At 33.3% G+C, this 17887-nt stretch overlaps 1 protein-coding gene across 1 annotated transcript; it reads right to left on the reverse strand.

Moving 5' to 3' along the window:
- Positions 1 to 1648: 1648 nt before the first annotated feature.
- On the reverse strand, positions 1649 to 10094 carry LOC122596593 (phospholipase SGR2-like). Its single transcript, XM_043769204.1, has 21 exons — positions 9759 to 10094; positions 9266 to 9366; positions 8898 to 9092; positions 8492 to 8647; positions 7961 to 8032; positions 7735 to 7884; positions 7569 to 7619; positions 7283 to 7453; positions 6728 to 6877; positions 6203 to 6268; positions 5757 to 6116; positions 5608 to 5659; positions 5181 to 5302; positions 5020 to 5092; positions 4556 to 4658; positions 4010 to 4103; positions 3660 to 3722; positions 3126 to 3180; positions 2520 to 2623; positions 2309 to 2355; positions 1649 to 2062 (listed from the first exon to the last, which is right to left on the reverse strand). The coding sequence occupies exons 1-21, from the start codon at positions 9976 to 9978 to the stop codon at positions 1822 to 1824; spliced, it is 2646 nt and encodes an 881-aa protein (XP_043625139.1). The 5' UTR covers positions 9979 to 10094; the 3' UTR covers positions 1649 to 1821.
- Between the last annotated feature and the right edge of the window lie 7793 nt (positions 10095 to 17887).

Consider the following 17887-nt stretch of genomic DNA (forward strand, 5'->3'; position numbering starts at 1 on the left):
TACTAACAGACCACCAACTCATTTGTAGTATTAAAGGATTTTGAATAGGTATATAATTAATATTGCAATTGCAATAGATAAATGGTCAAGGTCACTTATATTGTCTCAGACTAATAACAATAAAAACAAAAGTAATCAAAGTCAATCGGTATAATTTGTACGAAAAGCTTACGGTGTCAATAAATGAACAAAATGAAGGATTTGAGTATGTAAGTACTTTATGAAGGAAAGTGATATAATGTCGATTTGGTGTCCATAGTTTGGTGATCATAACTCATGCTTGTAACATAAAATGTAACATGACATGTCTCTTCAATCAATACACAAATTTGGATAAGCTACATGTTGAAACGCTAAGTATTTTTTTTTTCGATTTCACGACCTAACCAATTGAACCTGAGGAATAATACTGAGATAGTTGAGCAAAGCAAATTCCAAGAAAAAAAAAGCCTAGGCTTGAGCAAAATCATAGAAAGAAGGTCAAGAAGGTTGAGGTTTGGGTAAAATTACATGAACAATCCTGAGATTAGATGAAATTAATCAATTGAATAAGCTTGTTTTGTTTGACTAGCAATGTTTGGGCTACAACTTTCTAAATAGCATGATTTGATTAAATCGTATGTCAAACGCAAGCATTGAGATTTCTCTTATATATACGAGATGGGTACCCGCGCAATGCGGTGGCAACAACGGGTGGTGATGGTGGCAGTGGTGGTAGCATAATAAACTGCCACAAATTGTTGATAACGGGGGTCATTTGGTTGTAGGATGAACGGATGTGGTGGTGCTTAGTTAGGGAACGATTGATTAAATCGTTCACAGCGTTAAAAAAGAAGTCGTTGGCTTTTTGGTTGTTGAAGTTTGACATGATTTGTGCTTAAAATGGATTGGTATGTGTTAATATATCTGAATAATGAAAGTGTGGTGTGTTCTAGTGCTTATGGAAGTGTATATATAGGCTTTTTCCAAACTAGCCGTTAAAGGACTAAAAGTGTAAACTTTTTTAACTGCAGTTGGTCAAAACAACCATTATAGGGACCTGTTTTGCCAACTTTTAAAAGTTCAAAATTTTTGTCTTCTACTTATACTAGCCATTGCATTAAAAAAAAAAACCAAAATCACACACAAAGTGTCCCTGCAAGAACGAGACAAGCGGACGAGCCACCCAACGGTGTGGACTCGTCCCTGTATGTCGAACGAGCAGCCAAATGAGGGCATTGGGCACCCTCTAAATATAGATATAGATATGAAAATAATAATAATACGAACATAATTATTACATACTCTATTTTGAATTTTGAATAATTTAGCTTGGGGATTTTATGATTTTCCTTAAATTAATCATCTAATTAAATTCTAAATCAATATTATCATTTATATAACGTACGTACATTTCACTTTTGTCAATCGAATATTCAAATACGATGAGTTGCACTTGTCAATCAACTAACGTTTATGGAAGTCTAATAGCATGCTTTGATTAAGTTGTCACTATAATATACTATTATGCAACTTACAAACACAAAGCCACCTGTTTTCGATTCCAATATAAAGAAAATCATGTACAACCCTGAAAAGCCTTCTCTAAGTAATATTTACATACGCTAGATCATCTTATTTGTATTTTCATGCAAACAAACCATTGTCCTTGCAAAAAGAACTCCGACGTTTTCAAGAATGAGCTTTCGGACAAAATGTGCATACAATGATGATATATTTACATTTACAATTTAATAATTTATCTAGAACCACTTATTCTTGCAAGCTATGATGTTCTCATGGCATTCATACAAAAACCACCAGTTTCTTTGCAAGTAAAAGTTATGGGCCAATGAAGCTTTTGGCTCTCCTAGTGAACTTTTTCACAAACTTCGTATTAGAAAAGGTTAATGGAAGCTCTTCCTCAGCTGCCTCTTCATCATTAAACCACCTTTTCCAGTCACCAGTTTCTTGGTTTGTTTCATCCTCCATGTATTTATCTGGTGTTTCGGGCTCATCTGGTATGTCTCGATATAAATGTTTCAATATAAATAAAGCAGTGTCTAGATCTTTCCAATAACTTCTGCAAGATGTGTCACGTTCAAAATAACATCTACATGTCATTAATGGCTTAACTATATCGAAGATACTGGAATTTCCCTTATTTATCTTGCCTAAGTAGAGTTATGTAACCAAAACAGATTTGTTTGAAAGTAACCCTTAGTATAAAAGTTAAGTATGCGCTGTTCAAAAAAAAAAAAAGTTAAATATGAAACGAATAAGGGAACACGTTTTGTTTTATAGTATTTCATAATTGATATGTACTTACGTATGTGCTCCAACAGCAGATATGTATTGATGCTGAAATGTTTTATCCTGCATTAACCAATTTAAAATAGAAAAAGTGAAGCTACTAAACATTTTATTGTTTTAAATTATGTATAGCAACACTTTCTAATATACTCACTATGCATTTCAAATCTCAATAGACTCTATTGTAGCAAATTTTATTTGAAATGCTTTACTTCAAAGATTGATACCTGCAGGACATGATCTATTCGCCCATCTCCACTCCCTGTTAATTTCTCCAGCATCACTGAACCATAAGATTTTTCTACAACTTCTGGCGTTTCTGATGTCTCGGCTAAGAATAACCAAACTTCAGATCGATAGACTACTATATAGTTGGTGCAACACAAGTAAATAGATGAGACAAGCTACGGTATCAAAATGAGGGAATGGGGTAAATAGAATTTTTTGATGCGGGTTAACATATGTCAGATTGACCACAAACACTTTGTATTTCTTTTCTGTAATATATAATTAATTATAAAATTGCTATAATTAAATGATTTATTATTATTAAATATATTACAATACAGTATTGATCTATGTTTTTTACGCTGAAAAATATAAAGTGATATAGACGGTTGTATATACTTATGCATTTGCATACAATTCCAATGAATCGTAACTGTTTGACCCATTTTCATATTTATTATGGTAAATCTTTTAGAACCTTTTGGAGATTAAACATAACCTAAATCAACCCATTAGTATATAATGGGTCAAATTGCCACCTCTAAGCAGTCAATTAAGACAAATGGCAGATGAGATGGATCATAAAAGATGTATGCTTTAAGTACCTGCAACACCATCACCATCACCATCCTTCGCTTGACATAGTGCCAATACTTTGCCCTACAAAAGGTAAGCCAATGTAACCCTAGGAGTTGAGTGCACAACTGCACATCGAACACAGAAAGAAAGAATCATAATCAACCCACTAGTATCCACTATCCAGATTACAACTTTCATCCTTGTTGATCAGAATATGGTCACTCAATCTTGCGATGTGATTGATTTTTGAACTATCATACGAGTGAAAATGCCTAAAAACGTCACTGTATAATTTTTAAGAGTAAGTGATTTTCAATGAATCCTGTACATATATTGCCAGAAACCTTATTTAGCAACTTGTGTCTAAAATTGCTCTTTCTTGCAGATTCTTCTACGCATATATCAAGGACCATGTTATGTTGGGACAAAAATGTAAGGATGACGGTTCGGAACATTCAATAACTTATATTTTGGCATGTATAAGTAATACAAAATCTGGGTAACCCCTAGAAGAGAGTATATTGTTATAGGACAACCAAAAAGCATACAGAATTACAGACCTTAACTGAGCTCATGTGACCCATTACCACCTGAGAACTTGATGCAACATCTTCTACAAATTCCTGAATCATAATAGAAAATCAATATTAGAGTATTTGCCAAGACTTAGATGGGGTAAGATGTTGGGGTGAGTCAAAACAAATCTGAATTGAACCATGTGAATTCTGTACAGGTCAAAACGGATCATGTTAGGTTGACTTGCAACCGCCCTCTTGCCTTTTCTTTTATTAAAAAGATTAATAACATGTCAAAAACGAGGAGATTTTGTGCATTAATAACTAAACATCAGCCAACTAAATGGGTCAAAATTGTCACATCTACACTACAACACAGTCAAGTAGTAGCCAACCTGAAATCCGATATGCAGCCTCTTGCCACCTTTATGATAGGGAATAATGACCGGGCGTTCTTTGACATATTCTTTACAAACAAGTGGTTCTACTCTGTGGAAGGCCCCTTTAGTTCACATTAGTTGTCAAATGAAAACGGATTTTTCACTACAAAAGGTAGCAAAATGAATGGGTCGGGTAACGGGTCAACAAGATGTCTGATAGAATAGGCGACTTTTTGTACAAATTGGATTTGATCAAGTTGAAACACTTTATGTCCAAAAACCATGATTTTTAAAATGTTTATTTATTTTTTCGAAGAGTATAAGACAACCAAAATTATGCTGCATAATAAATTATCTATTTGGCTGAATAAATCAATTTAGGAGGTTTTATGCATTAAACACCGCTTAAAGCAACTTTTGGCCAATTTGACCAGTTTTGGCAACTTTTGACCCATCTGACCATTTCCTTTTTAGGCCTTTTTATGTTTCACCTATTTGACCCATTAGAGATTAAATCGTAATACATTCATAGTTGTACCGAAGTAGAGAGCTGACAGATACCTATATGCGACTGGATCAAAAGGATGAAATATGTTAAACATCTGACGGCAAGATGGCATCTCTTCAATAATATTTTCATTGTTCCAGTAGTCTTTTCCTTTTCCTGGGTATAAAATTCCAAATAGATATGACTTGTATTCAATTAGAAACAAAATAATAGCACCTACTCTAGAAGGGACTAGAATTTGATGGGAAGATAATAATGAAGGTGTAAAAATGTGTGGGACATGTAGGTTGGGTAAGCGCCAAAACGAGTTCAGGTCAAAACATGTGAGTTTGTGGTACGGATTGGGTTAGCCTGAAAGATTATCAATATACTATCATAACCATTTAGTGTGTATAACATTATTACAAATTTAATTCCCAAGGATCTCCGTGTTCATCCAGTGTAAATATTAGAAAGGAAAAGAATCGATAAGAACTGAATCTATAACATATATAAGTCATGAGAAACAAACATTTACCAATTCCAATACGGATATTGCGAAGGGAAAGAAACACACCAAGAGGAGACCCAACTGCAAAGAATGTATCCACCTGAGAATTGAATTAATATATTGATTGTTACAAATCTTTTAGCAATCAATAGGATTTCAAAGGCTGACAAAATATTGATGAATTTTACCTTAAATTCCAATCTTGTATATTTGATCAGAGGCGTGTAACTCTTCAGTGTGTCATTTTTGCAAGATGAAGAGCCTTGAGACATGTTTTCATCTTTTGATTTTAGATCTTCGTCCTTATCCCCTGATTGAAATGTACACCAATATGCAGTAATATAATACACAGACTATTAGCAAGGGCAACATACACAGGTTTGGTAAAGAGACAAAATGAGTTTGGGTCGTTATGGGGCATTTTTTGTTTAAAATGGGTCAGGCCGAGCCAAATACTTTTTTAATATTTTCTTTTCTTGATTTTTTATGAATAACTAATGTGTTAAATATGATTAGAAACAAGATATAACGATGATAGAATCAATGAGAAAATAAAACAATGTAGGAGCTTTATGCTTCATCATTCCACCAGGCAGAGTTAACCTCTAATTGTACCTTGATCTTTGTGTGCTTCTAATTCTTTGATTCTGGCATTTAAAAGGTTAATCTGCAATTAATAATATATTATAGTTAAGATATAAAGTAAAAGAAGATAGAAAGTATTAATTGATTGATTGGATAAAGAGGAAGCCTAAAACTGTCACCTCTTCCCTCAGTGATTCAATTGTTGTATTTTCATCCTGCTGACAAACATCCTCATCAACTTGATTAGAGCTACTGGTTAAAACCTCACTATCCACTTCTGTGCACTCATCTACACCATCGTTCTTGTTAGTCAGCATTTTACTTGGACTGTTGTCAGTCCCATGATCCACAATCGTATTAAAATCGTTGATGAGTGAATTAGAAGAGGTAGATGATTTCATGTCATTTGGTGTAGAACTTTCATACTTAATCTTATCCTTGTAAATCCATTCCATGGGAAATGGGGAAGTCAAAGTCTCTTGGTGACAAAGGATGTCATAAGAGAGGACACTTCCTAAAGAATGACCATATAAAGAAACCTGCCATCTCAAACACCATAGAATAACTTTAGCATTTGTCAATCCAAAATTAAGAAAATCAAAAAACATAAATACCAGCCACTCACCTTTCCATCATAACCAGGATTCCTCTTGAGGAACTTTAAATATAGCTTATTTAACTGATTGGATACCTGCCAAAAAGTCCATTATCACTTCCTAAAAGATTACACTGCATATCTTTTTTTAAGTTCAAGAGAGTATGTTTTTACATTTTTAAACTCATCATCTGATTATTAAACTTACAATTGCGATCGTCGGATTTTAATGTCTTGATAAACGGATTCTTCTTTTAGTTATGAAAATTTGAAGGCCGTTCATACCAAATTACCAATTGCAACAAAATTCATTATATAAGGATAAAACACCATTACCTATTTACCCCTTCCGGTTATCAAATTTAGTTAGACTTCTTTTCCAAACATCATTAATTTCTACAACCCATGTTATTATAGCAGATTATCTTATTAATATCACACAATCACTTCCGTTAAGCAAATACCGCCCTCCCCCAACCCGCAATATATATATATATATGTATATATATACACTAAATAATTTTAAAATGTAGATCACGGATGCATTAAACATACCGAGTCAATAATATCCTGGCAGTAGATAGGGCTCATGTAGTATAAGACATCGTGAACCGTTGCACTTAACGTGACCCGCAACCCACGTACACCAGGTAATGTACATTTTTCTACGGCAGATTCACCACTAAGCTTTAAATTTTTCCTCCACTGGCAGTACAAGACCAATCACATCAAGGATAAGGGCTTAACAACTATCAAAAAACTAACTAGCAGTTTCAACCTATTTACCTATGAAGTAACTCAATTCGTGATCTCTAGATGGGTTAAATCAAAACATTAGCTTCAAATTAAAATGGGTCAAAAGTAGCCCAAAGTAAATTTTATGATCTAAAACCTCCTAAATTATTTTATTCGAAAAACTAGCATTGACATTAAGTAACCTTTGTGATCATACCAAACGTTACTTATTTATACAAAGTTAAAAACTTCTAGACAAAAAGTGCTTTGGGGCAACCTAAAATAACCTGACCCTTCTAACTCATTTCAATCAAGCAGATGTTCTAACCCAACCCACCTAGTTGACACTTTAAAGTGAAACCCTGAGCATCTAACCTGGCATGGAATGAAGAGGACTCTTTGAGTTCTACGCTGATACGAAGTGAGGTGTTCTTCAGAAAGGATAGAGGTAACATGGCGGAAAATGCCAACATCATCAACTAAATTGGCTTTCTGCAACCTTTGACCAATGCCATGAACCATGAAAACTAGATGCCCAACTGGAACCTTTGTATATTCGAAATCAAACATTTTAAATTTATTTCTACATTCTAAAAGTTTAAAAAAAAAAAAAAGTCTTTGCAAAGCAAGAGTCTCAATTATATGTATGAAAAAACTTTACCTGGGACCAGTAATCATCCATATCTTCCTCCTTCTGTTGACGTAACTCGTCCTACCAATAAAATTTAAGTTTATCCTTTCAGCATTAATACTACTCTCATCCATTTATTTAGTTATTCTTATAGATTGAGCTACTGTTGAATAATATTCCGAATGTATAAAAAAACCTGGGTTGGCTTTGAAGAATGAGATGGAGCATAACCACGCCTTAACTTAATGCTGGCCCCACCTAACTTAACGAGATTAGAGAATCTTGCATCAACATTTAACCAAGCCTCCCATGTGTCATCCTCTCCAGTAAAAAGAGCATACAATCCCTGCAACCAAGAAGCAACGTGCATATATGAAAGATGAAATCATGTACGGACTTGAAAAAACCAATTTGGCAAAAACCTGACTAGACCCTTGTATATCAACTCGGGCCGCAAATTGTCCAGATGGTTGAAATGTTCTGCGACGCCAGACCTAAAAGGCCATATCATATAACAAAAGTTAAAACCAACAAGAAGACACACACGATTATTTCATCTAGAGGTAGCAAATGGGTGGGTTGCGTAACCAGTTATATAGAAACTTTTGAACATGTCGAGTCGCGGATGGGTTGACCCAAAACCCTTTTGTTGTATATAAAATTATTTTTTTACAAAACAATTAGATCATAAAGTATGGCTATAAAAACAACATTATACCCCATATAAACACCTTTGATGCATTAACGGGGTTTTATGCATTCGAAATACAATTTAGAAAATTTTCGACCCGTTTGATCTGTTCCCGCATGACACGTTTCCTTTTCAACTGTTAATTTTATTTTACACCCTTGAGCCGTTGAAGAAAAAACATAACGCAAATTAACCCATTCCTAAGTAAATGGGTCAATCATGCCACCTCTAAGACAAACATATGTGGTTTGTGAGTCATTACCCTCCCGTGATAAGCATACTCCAACTGTTCAGATACATCCTCACGGAGTGGAAGCCAATCAAGACTCCCTTTACGAACAAACCAATGACCTCTCAAAACACGACGATTATCTCCATCCCAATAAACAGGGAAACAATGTCTCCTTACCAAGTCTACCTGCAGTACAAAGAAAGTAATTACCCCAATATATTCACGTAAGAATCAAACTCAGGATGATGGAGATCTCATAGTGTGTGTGTAGGGAATCGGGTTGATACCCTTACATGGAATCATCATACCCACCTAAAGGATGGCTTTAATATAATCCATACGCATTTCCATTCCACCCAACAATCAAACCCATACCCATACTCCCATAGTGATAATGAATTATAAACCATACACTACTTAGACATATGCCAGGTACCTCATACAAACCGCCTTTTACAGGGACACCGACTCTCTCATCCTCATCTGAGGAAGGTTTTCCAGTTCGAGAATTCTCTGAAGAAAACGGTTTTAGCAGTGGATCTGAATTGGAAATCGAAGCAGGAGACCCTTTTGGACCTTCACTACATTCAGCGAATTCTTTCCACCAAATAGAAAGCAGTTCCTCTTCTTGCTGTACATGTAAGTCATCAAATGTCTCATAATTGGTCAATGTGTAGATATTCATATATAAATGATTCATCCAATTAAGAATAGATAAAGGCACCGAATTAAATAGGGCTACGACAAGGTTTATGTAACAAATGATTAAATTAATACTCCGTAACTAATAACACATGATATGACCTGCAAGAATGATGCCTCTATTGCAAGAGAATCTCTCATACCAAATCGGAAATAATCACTCTTCTCTACTGACTCTGAACGTGGGACAGCGGCAGCTACCTCTATACATAACCAACAGAAGCAACATAAAAATTAATACGACAATGAAGGATACATCAAAGCACACAGACAGCATAACCAACATCGAAACATGAAATTACATTACAACCTTTTGGTTACCGGGCCACCTTGATACGCCTATGACACCTAACTAGAAATTCAGGTTTATATACACATAACTAAGAAATGACAAAAACAAAACTTGCTACTAGCCTATGACACCAAAGACCAACAATACCAGGTTTGCTACGACACAAGGTAATACTTCATAACCAATATATGTATCGTTTTGTAAATAAAGGTCAGCCTGCGCAACACATTTTCACTTCATTGAGCGGTTTTTTTCATAAAGAGTTAGGATTGTTTTACTAATTATCTTTGAAGTTGAAAGTACCATTTTTCTCCATTGGAACCTTACGAAAGTACCAACGAACATCGCCTCCATCTGACGGGCTTTTGGTTTGTGCAAGATACTTCTTTCTCCCTTCACATTGTTGTATTTCATCAACCAACCTCCTTATATTCGACGCAGTATTCCGCAACATATTACCGCAGCTTTTCTCCTCTTTATTATCATCATTTTTCTCCTCATCATTTCCATCACTTCCCCCCATTGAAAAAGACTCAAAAAAGATTTAAATTTCTTTCAGGCAATTTATCAAACATGTAGTGTGCAATTCCAAAAAGAAAGTGCACATAAAATGTGATGTTTTCTAAATCAAAATATGAATAGATTAATAAACGGGTTATATAAAGGTGACATGATGATGTATATATAAGAATGTTGTTAATTTTTGAGATTGATATAGAGAAATCTAAAAACACCAAGAATCTGCATGCACACGCCAACAAAGAGAGAATATTGCAGGTTAATTTTGAATTAATGTTGGTGGTGTTTTGCACGTCAAATCTCAATTAATATATACTAACAAATAAATTGTTCTTCAAAAGTTACAATTGATAACACAAATTCGGGCGGCAAAAATCCTATCTCCAAATAATTCGACCCGACCCGACTCAAATTAATTTGGCTGTTATACTAGTGTTAATATACTACCGATGTATGGATTGATTATACATAGTTACATTAAAAAGATGGATTTTTATAGTTCATGAATAATATGACATCCTATCTTATTTTTTTTATATTTATTTTTATTATATTAAGTTTAAAAAAATCGTTAATCATCATATTAACCATTAATCTCAACCATAACAACAAATAGAATTATTTTTTAAAAAGACACTCATTGCTTCAACACAATATCATGTATCGTTAAATAAGAACTGGACCTACATATAACTTTGGGGTAGCCCGGGCTACGGGTCCGTTAAATCCATATAGCGTAATTTTTTTTGAAAAACGATGTATTATAAATTGGTGCTACGGGTCAAACAAATATAGAATACCCGTCAACGTAACTAATTTTAAACTTTCGAAAGATTAACTTAATAATAAAACTCATAAAGAAGTACTTGTGCAATTAAATGATAAATGAAAACTACAAAAGTGCCAAAACTCTTGACAATCATTAAAAATAGTCAAAAATCCTAAAAAATTGTAACAATTTAGTTGGCTTTGTTATTTTACGTCGATATAAAACCAGCAATAAAAAAATTTGTGCTACCCGTCCTATCAATCTTGGGTCCGCCACTGACCACAAATCATGTTTTACTTTATTGATAGATGACCATCTTATTTGTGTTTTGGGTAAGTTATTCACGTAACTTAATTTATTAGTTCCTAAATAAATTTAAGTTCCTCGACTTGTATCCTTATATAATGTTGTGACTAACAATCTTAGATAAGAACTAATAATACTCTTAAACGAATATTACTACGATAACAATTAAAAAGGACAGAAGTTCATATAACAATAATAACTATAACTATCAGCATAACCTATATTTGGGTTACATACCGTTGATGTGATCACCTTAGTTGCCGTTATATATAAATGATCGCGGTAGGTTATATTGATGGGTGCTTATTCGTAGATTGTAAAAATTGTGTTGAAAGCCAATAGGGTTTCCACATGACGACAAATGAGATGTCATTTGCTAGGCTCATATTAGGAATCTTGATGCTCCCATTATTTGTTGTTGTTGCCTATATTGTATGTAGATTATTGTGATGCAAGAATATTGATAAGCAATCATTAAGAATCTGGATGCTCTTAATGTCGTTGTTATGTCGTTTTTGTCTTTATTGTTGTGTTCATTACTTCATTTACATGATGTATGTATGATCAACTATTTTGTTGAATTGAATTATAAATAGTAATCGTTTTGATGTCTTAATGTATCATTACTTTCTCCTATTTAATACATTGAAGACTTGTTCTTAGTATTAGCTCCCCCATTTGTGTTGGATGTTAATTAATGTTGTATTTTGGTTATAGGATCAGGATTTGTATTAGTTGATGTAATGATACGTTAAGTAACACCAATATTGCTCAATTAATCGATTAGAATTCGGTTAAGTTTTATAATGGTATGTTTTTAAATCTTTAAAATATGTTTAATACACAATATAGAAATCTATAAATTCAAGGGGTTACAATGCAATAATTGTTACAAAACACTAATGACAAACCATCATGAACTCAAACAAATGTTTTTATTTCATAACATGGTTAGATTTCTTAGAATTTTGATTTATTAGGTCATATTCTACAAATTTTAACTTAAAAGAGGGTGACAATGGTCACAACAAGAGGCTAGACATGCATCATACCTAAGGCCAACACTGTCGCCAAAGGCTAGGCATGAAGAATGCATGGAGAAAATAGACATGAATTGCCTATTAGGCATGAAGGATAGATATAGAGTATTGGGAGGAGAGATAAGGACGGAGAGTATGTGGTTGGAGGAAAATAGTTCGGTATAAAAGAGAAATGGTTGTTATGGGTTAAGCATGACTATGCATGAGAGATTCATAAAACAATATGACATAATATTATTGATGGATGAATAGTCATATAAACATAAGTACATAGGTGTCTCCCTTCTTACATACATGATACTAATAAAGATGGTGTAAAAATGGTGTGCATTGACCATTTACCCATACACATAACACTTTATAACACCTCTAAAAAGTGATCAATGACCTTTAGAGCTCCATATATACGGTTATGGGGTTTATATAAAAGCCTAAGAGATTATTAAGACTATTTAACATGTTACATAACGAAAATATGATACAACATTACAAGTGCAATACAAACGTGAACACATTTAACACTTGTATTTCTCATTATAACTTAGTGGTTGAGTGTTAGCTTTACATGCTAGCGGTCTCAAGTTCGAGACATGGGAAAGACATTTTAAAGAATTTCACAAATAAAATCCTTCAGTGAGGCAGCTTCGAGTTATGCAGAAGGGGCAGAGTTTTATCCCAATACCGTGCCTTTGAGCGGTTTAGTTTGGGGTTTCTCCTCATACCAGGTATTGAGGGTGAGGGTGATCTCTAATATGAATCCGATTAAGACAACAAAAGCTATATCTGTTGTTGCGAGCAAATAATCCACTTTTTAAAAACTTTTAACCGCGTGGTATAATGGGGAATGGTAGAAATGGGTTTGGACCACCACCAATGATGCACCCTCAGTCGATGATGGGTCAGGGGTTTGATCCTTCTTTTGGAGCCCCGATGGCACGTATGGCAAATTATGCAGGTTTTCCTGACTATCTAGCTTTCAAAGGTCATAAAGAATTTTTCACGACCACCTATTCTTTGATTGTGCTTTTTCTTCTCAGGTATGGTCTTGTATTAAACCTTTGATGGGAGCTCATCATCTCTCAACGAAGTGGCATGATGTTCTAGCGTGGCTGATTCCTATGGCTAGGTCGAATTCAATTAAGAGTGTACTTGGAAGAATTCTTGTTGCTGCTTCGGCTTATGTTATATGGCAAGAAAGGAACCAACGGTTGTTTTCAATTAAAGAGCGAAGTGCTAACCAGATTGCAAGCATCATCAAGGATATTGTTAGATTGAAGATGGCTTCTTTGAAGTTTAAATCCTCCGCGGCTGATGTGCATCTGTTGGACGTATGGAACTTATCCAAATCCAACATTGTTTAGCCATTTTATTATTATTTTCTTCCGGCATTATGTTTTTGTTAAGTGTAATGTAGGATAGGTGTTGGTTATGCTATTTAGCTTGTTACTTATAAGTTGTTTGCATTATGTTGCAAACGTTCTAATGTGGCAATTCAGCCATATTACTTGTACTGATTCTATTATGTTGTATTAAATTCACAAGGGTATCATTTACCAAAAAAAAAGGTCATTAAGAATTTAATAGTGTGTATGCCATCTGCCATTATACTAAAACAGGATTGTATATTTTTTTAATCGACACTTGGCGCGTTTCTTGCACGACATGTGTCACTTTTGGAATAATTAAAAAAAATTCATAATTCATAATTACCTAATTGTAATCAAATACTAATTTTTTCTTTAGATTGTGTTTGAGCATGGATTATTAGCTCAATCACAAAAGGGATTTAACCATGAAAACCATTATAATTACCTATTACATAGTGCAAACCTACTAAATTCTTCACGAATCTAAGGTGAATAATGGTTTTCCCAAAGAGATGTTTCGATCTTTGGAGGATATTAAATATTGATGATACTGATAAATTTTTGTGAGAGAATGTGTATATAAATGTGATGAATGTTGAATGTAATATATATTGAATGTGTGTGCTCTGAATGAATCTAACGACCAATGATTGTCTATAGACAACCAATTAGGGTTGCATCGCATTTTGGGCCTTGTCATATATGGGCCTGACACTGGGTCCAAAATGTGAGTACGACGAATAGAACTTTCATGAATCTTTGAGATATTCCTCTTGATGTTATTGTATAAGTCCTCATATTATTATGTATGCAAAATATATGTATGAGATATATTTTGTATAAATCAGTTTAGCCTATCTTCATATAACTCCTGGCTAATTCTCGACTATTTCCTCTACGTACTCTGGTGGAGATGGGCTTTATGTCCGATTCATAACTATCAACTGGACTTTGGGCTTATTCCTTGAAAAGCCCAACACTAGCTTTGTTAGGGCAAGAATGACTTTTCCTGCCTTGAAGGATTTACACTCTCGGTTGTCTCTCTTTCCCTTCCTTACTTTTACTCTCGTCAAGAGATACCCCGGGAGCTTTCTTCTCGGGTGGGTCCCATAGAAGCTCTCCCCTCTCTTCTTATTCTCCATGCCTCTCACTATATATATTGCTCTCGGCATATAGAAACAAAGGGTCTCGTTTCTCTCTCTTCCTCAGATTAAATATATAAAACACGCATATATAGCTCTCGTCCCTTTTTCTCTTCTTCACTCTCGGCTTCTCTCTCATCTTCTTCACTCTCGGCTCTCTCTCCTGGAAGTGAGTTACTTTCTTCAAATATATATATATATAGGTCTCGACCTTTTCTTTCTTCTCGGCTGCTTCCCTGAGATCTTCATATACTTCCTTTATCTATATATAAATTAAGGTTTAGGGCTTACTCCCTACCTCATTAGATTGACACTTGGCGCATTCCTTGCACGACATGTGTCACTTTTGGAGTAATTAAAAAAAATTCATAATTCATAATTACCTAATTGTAATCAAATACTAATCTTTCTTTAGATTTAATATTAAAAAGATTTTTTATCGACACTTGGCGCATTCCTCGCATGACATGTGTCACTTTGGTGTAACTAAAAAAAGATTCATAATTCATAATTACCTAATTGTAATCAAATACTAATCTTTAGTATAATTTGATTACTTAATTGTAACTTTTTTTAATCGACACGTGACGCTATATTAAAACGACAAGTGTCTTTTTAGTCATGATAATCATTAAAAAAAAATCTATTTAATAAAGTCCTTATATTAGTTACATTTATATTTGTATTTGATTAGGATATTTGTAAGTTAATAATAAATTTAATTTTTAAATTAAATATGCCCGTATTAATGATTAAAAAAAATCAGTGATTGATGTTCAAAGTAATATATTTATATTCGTATCTCAGTAGGATATTATAAGTTAATAAATTTAATTTTGTAAACTAGGATATCCATTTTTTTTTTAATAAAATCTATTAGTTTCTGTCACACCCCACCTTAGGCGGAATCGTAGGATATGACGAAAAGATATAGCAATAGCACATGGAATTTGTAATAGAGTTATACTAAATGAAATCCAAATAAATGTAATTCCCACAAGTGGGATAAGTCTAGGCAACACGCCTCAAATAGCAAAAGATATAACAAATAGCAAATAGAGTTCAATGATTAAATGTAGTCAGGAGTCCATGAAGGATCTCTTTATTAGTCTTCCTAAAGTCCTTATGCTCAATCTCCTTAAGCATTGTTATTACCTGAAAATGAATGCTCGAAAATGTCAACATAATGTTGGTGAGTTCGTAGGTTTAAAGGAATATAAATGAATTTGTTGTGCATGATATATGAGGTTTGGACAATAGTGTAAATATAAACATGTAGTAGCATACTAAATACTAATCAATGTCATCATAGTTATCCAACAACACAATCCCCATCACTCCTGCCAACAACTCAATCATGCTTTAAATACCAACAACTACCAGCTGGAGTATAAAGTTGGTCGATAGTTATCCAATAGTCTTCAATAGATACCAAAGGACATCTATTGCATCAAAGAAATCAATACAAGCAAGCTAGCATACACATTTCATAATTACACGTATTTGTCCATAAAAACAAACAAGTTTTGACACAACTAGTAAAGAAATGAAAAGTGTTTTGAGCATCATTTTCCCCCAAAGAAATAATATAAAAAGGGGCCACGAAACTCACCTCAACAAGCAAGTAGTTATGCAAAGTCCAACAAGGTCACTAGAATCTACACAACATACATATGAACAAGTTACAATTATGGACATGGTCAAGAACCATCCATTGTAACCCGTATTTGATGATATATACATATATGGCTACTTTCAAAATATTCCCAACTGATTTGTCATATATTATTAAGTTACAAGTCATATAACTTAATATAGATTATTTGTTTTAATGATTTATGATTTAGTTCTACAAGCTCTTATAAGCTCAAATTTTTGGTAACTTTATATATTTTTTTTATTAAGATGAGACAATAAATACGTAGAGTTTTAACATTAATATGATTTATACTTCAAGCTTTTTATTTAACTCTAAAAAAAACTTTAATTCATTATTATAAATTTTCCATAATATGTATTCATCAAATAGGCTACTTATAAACAAAAGATCAATAAAAAAAAATATAGTTATATATATGAAAAGAAAAGATAAGTAATTTACCCCAAGATTGATGATCACTCCTTAGATACCAAAATCCAAGAGATCTTTAGGATTAATACTTTTGTTAAAATAGATTATGAAACTTTGATTCTTGGGGTGGCATGTAGATCGATGGCAGCATCAACAATGGAAAATTTGTTTTAGTTTTTTTTTTTGTAACTAAAAATGTATATATATATTTGTAGAGAGAAGTATTTGAGTTGGTTTAAAATTAAGATCAATAATTTATTAAAGACAAGAGTTCTAATTAAGTTATAATTCTTTGTTTATTATAAGGATAAGTCTTTTAGAGTTTGAATGTAATTAGGATATATTAATATATAATTTAACAAGAGTTCTAATAGAAATACAACTTCTCTTTACTTGTATTAATTATAAAAATTACTTTGATAATTATTGATTTTATTCACCAAAATTCTACACTTGTTATACTATATAGGCACATTGACTAGTCAAGAAATTTAGAATTTAAGTTAGAGACTATAATAAAGTACCGGTTTTGGTGACGGATGTCACAGTCTCCCCCACTTGAGAGAATTTCGTCTCGAAATTTAGTTAGAATTACTGTTGAAATCTATCATCGGATAATTTGTGATGTTTGTTTTTCATCTCAAGCTGTTTCGCGGTCTAGTTCAGTACCACCTCCATTGTATTGTTAGTATTCTTATATAGGGTATTGTAGCTAACCTACCACACTACCAACACACCAATAACGTGCTAGGTATCTGTCGTAACCATACACTATACTTATTCACATTAATAGATATTTGTTTTGCTCCCTTTGCTCTTATGGTACATTTCGGTGCTCATTCAAGGTTCCATTGAAGATTCACAATAAGTTTTATAATGTTTTAGTTTTTATATCATTTGATTCCTAATCTAAACTGTTTCTCTACGCAAATGTAACTTACAGTATTTGAATATAATATTCTCTTCCAATGATAAATGTAAAGTTTCGTCAACAAGACATTTCTTAGGATTCGACACATGAAATGTATCATAAACACTGTTTAAATCATGATATAATATTGAATTATAGGCTACTTGAACGATTGGTTTAATAATATTTTTGAATGGACTCACAAACTTGTGCTAACTTTCCCTTTTACTAGTTGTAAGAAAATTTCCCATAGCGACACTTCAAGTAGCAGTTTATTGTTGACGCAAACTTTTTAAAGATTTTCGTAA

Source organism: Erigeron canadensis, chromosome 4, assembly GCF_010389155.1.
Source record: "Erigeron canadensis isolate Cc75 chromosome 4, C_canadensis_v1, whole genome shotgun sequence".
Taxonomy (NCBI): Eukaryota; Viridiplantae; Streptophyta; class Magnoliopsida; order Asterales; family Asteraceae; genus Erigeron; species Erigeron canadensis.